Source organism: Melanostigma gelatinosum (assembly GCF_949748355.1).
Source record: "Melanostigma gelatinosum genome assembly, chromosome: 1".
Lineage (NCBI taxonomy): Eukaryota > Metazoa > Chordata > Actinopteri > Perciformes > Zoarcidae > Melanostigma > Melanostigma gelatinosum.
The window spans coordinates 23,508,438-23,519,595 of NC_136634.1; the positions used below are offsets into that span (position 1 = coordinate 23,508,438).

Consider the following 11,158-nt stretch of genomic DNA (forward strand, 5'->3'; position numbering starts at 1 on the left):
TACATATTGGATTATTTTCAAATATATTTGAGAAATGTATCGTTGGGATATCAGTCCAAATGAATGCTAATGTTGCTCTGTACCTGCAGGGTGAGTGAGCAGGCGGCTGTTTGCCAACACACTCACAATATTAACTTTGAACGATAATATGTCAGCGTTGTGTTTGGGGCCTGTTGTGCTGCCACCAAGTGGACAAAAGAAGAAAGCAGGTTTGCATCTCGACGAGCCGAAGCTTGTAGCTGGTTCGTTACACGGCTCTCTGCACTTCTGTGACATCACCGATTGGATCGTAAACAGCAGCCCCTCTTATTTTAGGGGCTGGATGGGGTCTGTGGATGGGGCAGCAGCAAAACCTATTTCAGACAGCTAAAAAAAAACAAATCGATATCAATTTCAGTGTGTGCTATTTTTAGAATATTTTCAGCGCTTTACTTTGCCAGCAGGGAATTGAAGCAGTGATATCAATCTGTGTTCCCTTCAAAGCCGCAAGACTCCATTCACAAAAACAGTAGTTTTACGTCGCAAGACACTTGCTGGTCTACGGCCGTGTCCTGCGAGGGAAGAGTTACTGGGTTTTTATTACTAAAGAGAGCACAGAACTTGGGAGAGGACTGTCTGGCGACAAGGTAAAGCAGTTCTTCTTCTTCTGAAGGTAAAACACAGACTATGGATAAATACCACATAAAAGCCAACTTTAAAAAAAACAATCTGAACTATCCCTTTAATGTTGAAAATCATCGAATATAAGTTACGAGTTATTTTATTCAAAATGAAGGAAACCACAATCTTCGATCTAATGTAAGGATAAATTCACAAACAGAACAGTCCATGTGTTAACATTTTATTTGATCAGTGGGAGAAAACTTCATGTTTTTGTTTTCTGTTAACAGAATTTAAAAAAATCAATTAGCATTACTGACTATTTGCAGCAGAGTTCAAAGGACATGTTTTAAAAAAGGTAATTTTAAGACACTATTTTACACACACACACACACAGTTTGGCGTATCCCACTATTGGTCTTCAAAGAAGACTTTGGCCATGGCGAGGGCGACCTTGGCGACCTTCTTGTCCTTGGCGTCGGGGCCCATGTTGACCCGTGCCAGTCCGACCCAGTACTGCTCCGTGCGGGTCTGGTAGTCCGTCACCGTCTCTCCCTCCTGCACTGCGGGGTGCTCCTCTTCATCTGCAAACACACGTTTAGAGAGGTTAAGTACGTTGGTCCTGGTTACTTGAGAACAGCTTGTAGCTGGTTTCTTGCCAAATCAAACATCTTTAAAAAAGGAGCCAATCTGCTCCAAATCTCCCAATAACTGTCATTAAGACACTACAAGTACTACTGTGTGTACTAATGTGTTTTCGGGTCACTACAAGTACTACTGTGTGTACTAATGTGTTTTCGAGTCACTACAAGTACTACTGTGTGTACTAATGGGTTTTCGGGTCACTACAAGTACTACTGTGTGTACTAATGTGTTTTCGAGTCACTACAAGTACTACTGTGTGTACTAATATGTTTTCTGGTTCGGGAGGAGCTTCGTCAAATCTGAGAAAAATAATCCATTAATGAGGAATATTTCACCCACAAGATGACCATTTGTTTGAATATTGGTAAATACGGTAAACTAAGATGGTTTACGTTATACGCACAACATCAGCATGTTGGTGTTATGATTGTGTTGGTATTATATATTAGCATTTAGCTTTGAGCATCACTGTATCTTTATTTGCAATGAGCTGATAGCCAATATACTGATGTGGCGCATTAAGTTGGTTTCTATTGAAATCTACATTCAGCATCTAGAGTCACCCATTGACATCATATAAGAGACGCTTTCTCACGTGTTTGTGATGTTAGTTTATCTTATATTAGCTATTTTATTCATATATTATACCTTAAATATCAAGCATCCTGATCTGCATACTGTACTTGTGGCTCGTTATAAATAGCATGAAGGGAAAAATAAAGACAAAGATAATTATAAGACAGTGAAAGAGAGGAATAATCCCTTGCCATCCTCATCCTCGCTCTCCTCTTCGGACTCCTCCTCCTCCTCTGCTCCTTTTGCCTCCTTATTCTTCTCCTCTTCTGCTCCTTTTGCCTCCTTCTTCTCCTCTTCTGCTCCTTTCGTCTCCTCCTCCTCTTCATCTTCCTCTTCTGACTCAGACTCCTCCAGCCACTCCTGTGTCTCTGTGGAGAAAACAAAAAAAACATCATAAATCTAAATGAAAGCACACAGAGTTCCCTGCCATCGTATCATCCTCCAGCTCTATACATTCAAACGAGACAAATCAACACACTGGCTGCTTTAGAGCTGACGGCGAATACATTTCAATTCATATTTTTTGTAATCTACGTGTGTTATTTCACTCATGTGTTCTTGACTTGTCTTTCTTTTCACTCACTTGGGTCCATTTCCACCAGAACCTCCCACTGGTCCATCTTGTTGAGGTCCAGAGAGTAGAAGTCGTTCAGGGTGAACTGGCGGTCGCCGACCTCGAACATCCCTCCGTACAGGAAGAGCTTGCCCTGACGCACCGTTGCCATGGCGCTGGACCTCGAACAGGGCTCCACCAGGGGGGCCGAGGCTGAAAAAACAAAACTAAGCCCCTGATTGTCCAACCTATCGATATTTTCTCACATCTTAAATGTGTTTCGTGTGAGAGTGTAATCTTGCCATCGCCCTCCTCCTCCTCTTCTTCCTCCTCCTCGTCCTCCTGAGCTCCAGGGATCACTTCCTTGATGGTCATCAATGTGCCGTCCTCGGTGACAATCTCCTTGATGACCTCAGTGGGTCCTTGCGGTGCCCCCTCCTCCTCCTCCTCGTCTGCTCCCTCCCCCTCTGCTCCACCCTTCTTCCCCCGTCTCCGTTTCTTCTTCTCCGACTTGTTTCCCTGGAAACAAAAGGATAAGTAAGTGGAAGCATCGACAGCCTGCAGTTGACTGGCAGCTCCCTTGAGAGGGGATGGTTCCAATCAGTAGTGAAGACTTTGATGGAAATGATGAATCCATTTTAAAAAGTGGTCGGCTATTCATATTTGTGCGGATAACAGCCGCAGCCCTCTTCATTTGAATGAGGCCGGTCCAGCAGCGCAGCGGGGATGCCACCGGAGGAGGCTCCATCATCCGGCAAAAAAAGAGTTTCAGCGCAACATCATACGGTGACGTCCCGCGTTGGCCGATCACGTACATTCCTAGTAGATTACTCTGTAACATTTCTACTGTTAACCTTGCAATCGGTGCAACGTAAGGTCACCGGTTTCAAGCTTTTAAAGAGCGTTTTAAAGTCCAAAAGTATATATTTTTTTAAAGTTGATGTGATCATTTGAATTTCTATCCAACGAAAAATAGATAAAATATTGTATATCACATCCTTTCATGCAAACACTGATCCAGCTGCTCCTTGTGTCTTACCCTGAGCAGGCCGGGGAACCAGCGGCTCTTCACCGTGTCATACAGGTAGAGGTCGTTGTAGAAGTCGCCCTCCAGCGTCTCCTCCTCTTCCTCGTCGCAAACCCCGCCGAACAGCACCGCCCGCCCCGCCGGGCCCGCCGCCCCCGAGAAACCAGAGCGGGGAGTGGGCTTGTTCCCAGAGGGGCTCACCCTGGACCACGACCACTTCTCTGCAGGACGGGGACGGGGGGGGGGGGGGGGGGGGAGAAATCAGTGGAAGATCAGCGAACAAGCAAAGAAGCTAATTAATTAATTAATGAATTAATTAAACCTCAAGTGTTTGTGTACCGTGGCCTTCTTTACCCTCTCGCTTGAGAAGGAACATGTCGGAGTGGATGGTCCCCTTCTCTACGTCCTTCTTGACTCGCTAAATAAAAACGCACACAATCAGGCAGACCACGTCACCAAACGTAATGTCTTATCAATACGTGGGGGGGGGGGGGGAGACACACACACACCACTTTGGAGTATCCCCCGTAGATGACGACGCCCATGCCGTCGGGCGTGGAGGTCATCTGAGAGGCGGAGCGCGGGGAGGGGGCGGAGCCTGATGGAGCGAGGCGTGACCAGGAGAAGGTGTCCAGGGAGAAGGAGTAGACGTCATTGTAGTAGATAAAATCCCTGCAAGCGGAGGAGAGGAACGGGCTGAAACTAAATCACAACTTTGAGACATTTACGAGCTCGAGGACTGTCGACTTTATCGCAGATTGCGAAGAGATTGCCGATTAGACGTCAGTCTCAAGCTCAAAATAAAAAATTGATCTCAACCAAAATGGAAATTAAATGGATTCTCTGGCTCTGTTAACATAAATTGCACTTAAATAAATAAGAATATTTTGGCAGAAAGGGATAAAGAGTAATTTATTCATTCACAGAGAACTTCCTGCCAATCACTTTCAGTTTATTTACAAAAACACATTGGATTAATAAGCAACAACAAAATGTCCCAACGTTGGAGCTGTGAGAGAAGCCGATGACGTAAAAATATTGAGCTCATGTCCAGATATTGTACGATAAGTTGAGAATTCAATGCTCATTCACAGAAAGATGTAAGTTATTACATGTGATGCGTTTACCAGAAGAGATAAAACTGATGTCTGTGAGTTTGTTTGTTTGTAGAATGAACAGGGTTTACAAGCCGTCTCCACTCTCCCATTAACGGGTGTGAGGGAAGTAATGACGTAATGGAACACGTTACCCATCCTCCGCCCACTCCATTACAGACACACTGTCCTCGTTTGATCACTCGGTAACGCTGCGCCTACCTGTTGCTCTCGTGGAAACCTCCAAACACCAGCAGCTGTTTCTTGCTGAGGACCATGCGGTGGCCGCTGCGACCCGGTGGACCACCGGGCACCCTGGGGAGAAAAAAAGAAACTGAAATCACTTCGGATCGCTGATGCCTGCAAATTGAAACATCCACAACACCGTGTGGGACTTTTTAAATCGAGCTTTGGATTTTATGGAGCTGTTAACTTGTTGTTTTTTATTACCTAAGCAATCAACTCATCTATCCACTGATAAGACCTTCATCACAGGATGGAATGAACTCATTAAGATGACATAGTATTGCTGGTCACCCTCAGATCCTTGTTTAAACGTTCATTCTGCCGATCATTAATCCCATTTACAACGCCCCCCCCCCCCCCCCGTTCATCCTCACATCTTGTTTGTACGGCCCTCTGCACTCACTTGATGTTCTCCCACGTGTGCGTGGCCAAGTGCAGCACCCAGAGGTCCTTGTAGTGGTAGAACTGCTCCCCGTTTGGAGAGCCGAACTCTCCCCCAAACACCCAGAGCTGACCCCCACCCTGGGGAACTACCACCGCCTGAGGGGGAGGGAGAAAAGGAGGGGAGGGAGAGGGGTGCATGAACAGAGCGAGATAAAGTGGTTTGATGTCCTCAGATTGAATTAGTTGTCTTGCAACATAATGGCCGTGATGACGTTGCCGATAAGTTTCCTCAACTGGCGTCTGCCATCTTGTGGTTTAATCGGAGAATCACATCAAATAAAGGACTTCAAATAGGGTCTATGAAATGTAGCTGTATACCTGTCATTTGATTTCTATCAGTCAACACGCGTCTGCTCGTGTGGAAGTAACTAAAACTGTTGCTGAGAATCAGATAAGACACAATAAAGCTGAGAGCTCACACAGGCAGAGGGACAGACAGCGAGCAGCACAGGAGGATCTGGGATCCTCGTACCTGGTGAGAGCAGCGAGGCGGAGGAGGGTTGGGGATGTCTGATTTCACCCAGCTGTTCTTCTTGATGCTGTAGAAAAACAGATCGTTGTACAGGTACGTCTGCAAAACAAATAAATAAACGGGTTTTAGATGAGGATTTATTAATAATATTGGCAAAAAATCAAAGCAGGTGAGCTTCCTGCTCACTCAGTCATTCAAGAGGATTTTTCCGCGACCTTCTTTCCGTTGAAGAATTCTCCGCCAAACAGGATGAGTTCATCTTTCTCCGGATGGGCAGAGAGAGACGCACTCAATCTGAAAAAACACAAAAAGACGTCAGAGACCTGAAGGGCTCTGTTTAAAACAGTCAGCTCAGTTGGCCCGGCGTCGCTGCGATTGGTTTGTGGGGTGAAAGCGGTCAATGGAACCAACCACAAGATTTTGTGACAGCAGCTGTGTGATTTTATCAGTTATCACACTTCCCATTATTACTTGGTTTGGTTGGCACATGGGTTCACCGCCAATATTCCCAGGGCGTGTGTGTGTGTGTGTGCGTGTGTCGCTTGATATAAACTAACACAGCATAAGTGATGGACGATTAAAACGCAGTATGAATGGTAAGAATATGTTCAGCCAATGTGGAAATATAGACGTCAACAGTCGAGACCGTACATGCGAGACAAGTTGTCCCGATGGGGACACAGTGAAGTTGAACTTGAAGGGGGGGGGGGGGGGGTGCAGTCCTTCACCTCGCTGATGGAGGTGGACATGTTGTCTCCACTACTATGGTCTTCTTTGAATCCAGATTCTGAAACTCAGCAATCAGAGCCTCCAAATCCTCCTGGAGTCAGAGAAGGATGAAAGGTAATGAGAACAAAACCGGATAGAAATGGCTTTAAGATATCAGAGATATGTTGTGGGTCCTAGTAATATTGCTCGTATTAATATCAGTAACATTGCTACTCCTAATAACAAACAGTTTTGTTACCTGCCACTGATTTAGACTGTAGTTAGCATTTGTGGTAAACTATGCAGTTAGTTAGCAGACCTGAGCTAACGCTAGCTAACATCATTTTCACAATATATTAGCATTATCATTTGTACAGCGTCTTTGTTTCCCATAAAGAGTTCACATATTAACGTAGTGTTAATAGTTCAGCCCATATTCACATTAACGTTACCTCCTCTCGTTTGGACCTCTTTGAAACTTTCTTCTCCATCTTGGCAGCTGTCTTCTCCGCTCCCTTCACCTTCTTTTCTTTCTTGCTTTTTTTGCCCATGACTGTCGCGGTGCACTGACAGATGTTGTATTTCGGGGGCTTGTATCTCTTGTTTTCAATGAGGTCGGCGTCACGTGGAAATCCAAACAAACTCGCATGCCGAGTGCCGAATGCCTTTCCTCTGGCAGTGCAAGTGACATTCACTTCCTGCAACAGACTTAAGCTCAGTATGAACGTGTAACAGCGCCCTCTAGTGTGGCGGAGGAAAATGGTGGCCTCAGCAAAAAAAACTCAAAAGTGCCTTTTGAATGCTCAAAAGGGGCAAAATGTATACATATGTATGGTGTAAAAAAGAATAAAATGGCAAAGTAACCGCTATGGTGCTCTTCCTGTAGAGAAAACATAATGAAGTGACCGCTATGGTGCTTTACCTGGCGAGAAAATAATTTGCCATTATTGAGCGTCTGAGCCTGCAATATAGTGGCTGGCTAAGTAATTAAATACTCTTCAATGTCAGTGGGTGGCAGTAGGTAGCGCAATAATGACCTTGTTACTTTAAGACAGTAGAATTAAATGATGGGAGAGGTTGCAGTGACAAGACAAACAGCGATGGAGAAATATTTGAAAATGAAAAATGCAGACTCTGGGCCCTGGTCAACAAAACTAAAAGCAGAGAGACTGAGAGCTGTTGAGGACGAGCTTCTTGCGCCTTTCTTCAGTTTCTGCCAGGATATCAGCTTTGTGTTCATATAAACAGGCCCAGGTTTCACACTGAGTCAGGATCCACAAATTGAGAGACTTGTCATTCAATGGTCAGCATATATGCTGTATTATGCTACAATGTGTCATTTTGTAACTTTTTTGTTTTTTAGTGTGCCGTGTAAAAATGTACCGCGGCTCAGGAAGGGTTGAAAAACACTGCTGGGGGCTTTACAACGTAAGTAACTGCCATGATGATGATGGTGATGATAATGATTAGGATGACAACAACAATGATTGGCGGTAGCGTTTACACACTCCGTGTTACCTCTGTCTGCATGTTTGAATACACGTGCCCTTTTATCTTCAGTGTGTGTGGAATGTCACAGAGAGAAACCACAAGTGCTATAATCAGCAGGAAAGTATCTTGCCACCTTTATTTGTTTGTCACTCAAACCCCTCTGGGCAGGCCCTGCAGGCCCACAGCAGCAGTCATCTCTCCTGTAAACTAAAGCTGCAACGTTAAACAACATTAACTCTCAGCTATAATGTGATGCTTTGATGCTGAAAGTCAGGTAATCTCTTTTTCTCAAAGATGGCTTCAACACCCGTGGATGACGGTGCTTATTATAAACAGAAGATAATAGCTGTGTGTTGCTTTGGTCATTCAAAACCTTTACAGTTAAACTTAAACTGCGGCATTACAATAGCACGGCAACCTCCGGGTGCATTGTGTTAATCTCCTTTGATAATGAGAGGTTTAGAAATATTTTAGTGCCTGACACTCAAATAGATAAAATGTCCAATTAAAGCGATGCCTCAATTATTGCCAACGATATCTGGAGGGAGGCTCTCTTTACAGATACATATATATATGTTGCCAACTGCAGAATTTTAATTTGGCAGTCAAATGACCAAACAAGATTGCTTGCTTTACTGTATAATGCTTTCTCCATATCAGCGTCTCATCTATGCCTCCCGCTCATTTTGAATGGATCGGCCCTCTCTGGTTAAATGGAGGTCTTATCCTTCATCGAAGTATTTCATATCTGTTCACGGTTATGAAAAATGGAGGAGACGATGTTTAGAAATGACCTATGAATTCATCAAGGCCAGTTTCTGCTGTCTGCTCTTTCCAACCATCTGTCAGCATATTGTGATATTCATTTTCCTTCCCAGCATCTACAAACACTCACAAAAGCTCAGACACGCATGTACAAACACATCAACTGACTACACACACACACACACACACACACACACACACAATCAGCACATGACTGCTATGCCCACAACTCACTCCTGACTGCTAACCTTTGGTGCTTTTCTGAGGCGCCCCAGTGTATGTACCACTGTGTGTGTGTGTGTGTGTGTGTGTGTGTGTGTGTGTGTGTGTGTGTGCGTGTGTTGGTACAGATCATGTCAAGCAAATAATTGGCATGATGAACGACAAAATCCCATCGTAGCCTACATGTGTGTTCCGAATAAGAAAAGCCCTCTCCTATGGGAGCCAGACACACTAAAACATTTGGTTGGAGTCATGTGGGGATCCATGAGACAGGGGCCCATGAGCAATGTTGGCTCCCAGATGATAGTTCTAGTGACCAGTCTGCAGACTTACTGATGTATGAAGGACGCATTTCCATGCCCGACAGGCAAATATGTGGCACACAAGCCCTGTGGTGTATTAAACTGGTGTAGGTATGCAGATCAGCAGACATTGTGAATACAAGCTTCTGATGGCTACAAATGCCAGAAACAATGTGCTGTCTCCCGTGAACAGTGAATATCTGCAACAGATGCAGATGTTGCTTTTACTGTCGCTTACTATAATGTCTTTGATTTAAATGCAAGCAAAGACAATTACTTGACTTGACTTCAGTTTTTGATTTTACTTCACTTGACGTAAATCGAGTTGACTTGACTCAAATTGACATGACATGACATGACTTCACATGACTTAAATTGACATGACTTGACAACTTGAATCAGTCTGATTTGACTGGATCTGATTCAAGTCGATTGAAGATAATTTAACTTGACAACGCAGTTCAGGGAGCGAAAACATGGACATCTTCTCTGAACAAATGTTGTTTACTCCGATGAAGACGGAAGAACAGATGGCTGGCTTACACCTGTGCCCCTCTGCATCAATGCACACACACACGCACAAATGCTTTTGTGACTCAGCATCCTTGCGTCAATACTGCCCTCAGCATCGTGCCGTTTGCCTGTTAGCCTGAACGTCTGGTCGTGACTGACGCTGAGGGGAGAGAATAAAGGACCGAGATGATGAGATGAGATGAGTAGAGATGTTAAATACCTGAAAAGAGAAATTACCCAGGCTGTGATTATCAAGGTTTTGGAAACAGATGCTGTTGCTACACACACACGAACGGGAGAGCAGGAATACACACACAATTTGTGTTCTTCGGTTCAGGTCATTATACTGAGGATTCTTACCAATATTATATTCCATTTCTGCCAATAGACCTCCCTAAATGCTACAAGTTGGTGCTTTAATGCATGAAACGTGTTGAGATCTCAGACTAAGCAAGAAAGCTATTAATTGTATTGATGTCTATGTATTGATGGGAGTCTCAGCCATGTCATCTTTACAGTGTCCCTCACACACTTTGCTTTTTATTCTTTCATTTCACTCGTCCTCTCCTTTACGAATCTAACTTCATTTTTCCTTCCTCAAACCTCCTGTGTGTGCGTGTGTGTGTGTGTGTGCGTGTGTGTGTGTGTGTGTGCGTGTGTGTGTGTGCGTGTGTGTGTGTGTGTGCGTGTGTGCGTGTGTGTGTGTGTGTGTGTTTTCATGTCTTCATCCTCTGTGCTCCTTTAAACCTCAGAAACAATAGAGAAAGACAAGCACAAGTAAACAGTGGCCGGTTGATCCCAGTGCACCACCCAGTGTGTGTGTGTGTGTGTGTGTCTGGGTCTTTGTGTGAGCCTCTATGCTCATGTGTACTCGGTATGTCCCAAGGAGCATGTAAACACTGCTACCAGTGTATGTATGCGTGTGTGTGTGTGTGTGTTGATGTAGGGAAGTGAAAATCAGTGCTCACACCTGTCTGTGTCCCCTGTCGTGAGGATATCGACTGTTTATTGTTCTGTGGTCAGGTTTCCTCTCACACAGCCTCACACAGCCTTTATCTGCATCACGGTGTGGGAAAAAGAACACAACAGGAAAGTTATCCACTAAACCTGACACAATCAGCAAACATTTATTTTGTGAACAAGCTACATGACATAGTAAAACAGTAAAACAAAATATTAATATAAAACAGTATAAAACACATATCTATCTTGTGTGTCTCCACCCTTTCTGTGTTAAAACAATGTGCTAAAACATGCTCAGTAAAAACATTGATTCATGTTTGTTTTTTTAAACATTACTGATTATTATCATGGATATTGTGAGAAACATTTGTGGATCTAAAGGTCCCCTCTGTGTAGAGTCAGATAAATAGCCATGTCCTCTGCAGGTCTCTGAGGAATGACTCAATGTTTACTCATTTCACTGAGTACAGAGTTTCAAGCCGAATTCTCATTTTTGGAACCAGCTTTTGCGCTGCTCTATTCTAATTGTATATGCTA

General features: G+C 44.1%; 1 protein-coding gene across 3 annotated transcripts; it reads right to left on the reverse strand.

Moving 5' to 3' along the window:
- Window positions 1-238: 238 nt before the first annotated feature.
- Window positions 239-7,020, reverse strand: klhdc4 (kelch domain containing 4). 3 transcript variants are annotated; one of them, XM_079291389.1, is made up of 14 exons: window positions 6,818-7,020; window positions 6,386-6,477; window positions 5,873-5,951; window positions 5,658-5,756; window positions 5,145-5,281; window positions 4,718-4,810; window positions 3,911-4,073; window positions 3,756-3,819; window positions 3,414-3,622; window positions 2,677-2,893; window positions 2,405-2,587; window positions 2,013-2,189; window positions 1,013-1,184; window positions 239-366 (listed from the first exon to the last, which is right to left on the reverse strand). In XM_079291389.1, the coding sequence occupies exons 1-14, from the start codon at window positions 6,914-6,916 to the stop codon at window positions 354-356; spliced, it is 1,797 nt and encodes a 598-aa protein (XP_079147515.1). In that variant the 5' UTR covers window positions 6,917-7,020; the 3' UTR covers window positions 239-353. The 3 variants fall into 3 exon arrangements, with proteins under 3 accessions (XP_079147515.1, XP_079147513.1, XP_079147514.1); XM_079291387.1 differs by having other exon boundaries at window positions 3,741-3,819; XM_079291388.1 differs by lacking the exon at window positions 239-366 and having other exon boundaries at window positions 829-1,184; window positions 3,741-3,819.
- Window positions 7,021-11,158: the final 4,138 nt, after the last annotated feature.

Bases quoted from the DNA above. Each gene is read 5' to 3' on its own strand.
- klhdc4 (XM_079291387.1), bottom strand. From the start codon at position 6,916: ATGGGCAAAAAAAGCAAGAAAGAAAAGAAGGTGAAGGGAGCGGAGAAG. The intron at 6,478-6,817 runs GTAACGTTAATG...CTCTGACTCCAG, and splicing joins AGAGGTCCAAACGAGAGGAG to GAGGATTTGGAGGCTCTGAT. The intron at 2,190-2,404 runs GTGAGTGAAAAG...TTTTCTCCACAG, and splicing joins TCTGGTGGAAATGGACCCAA to AGACACAGGAGTGGCTGGAG.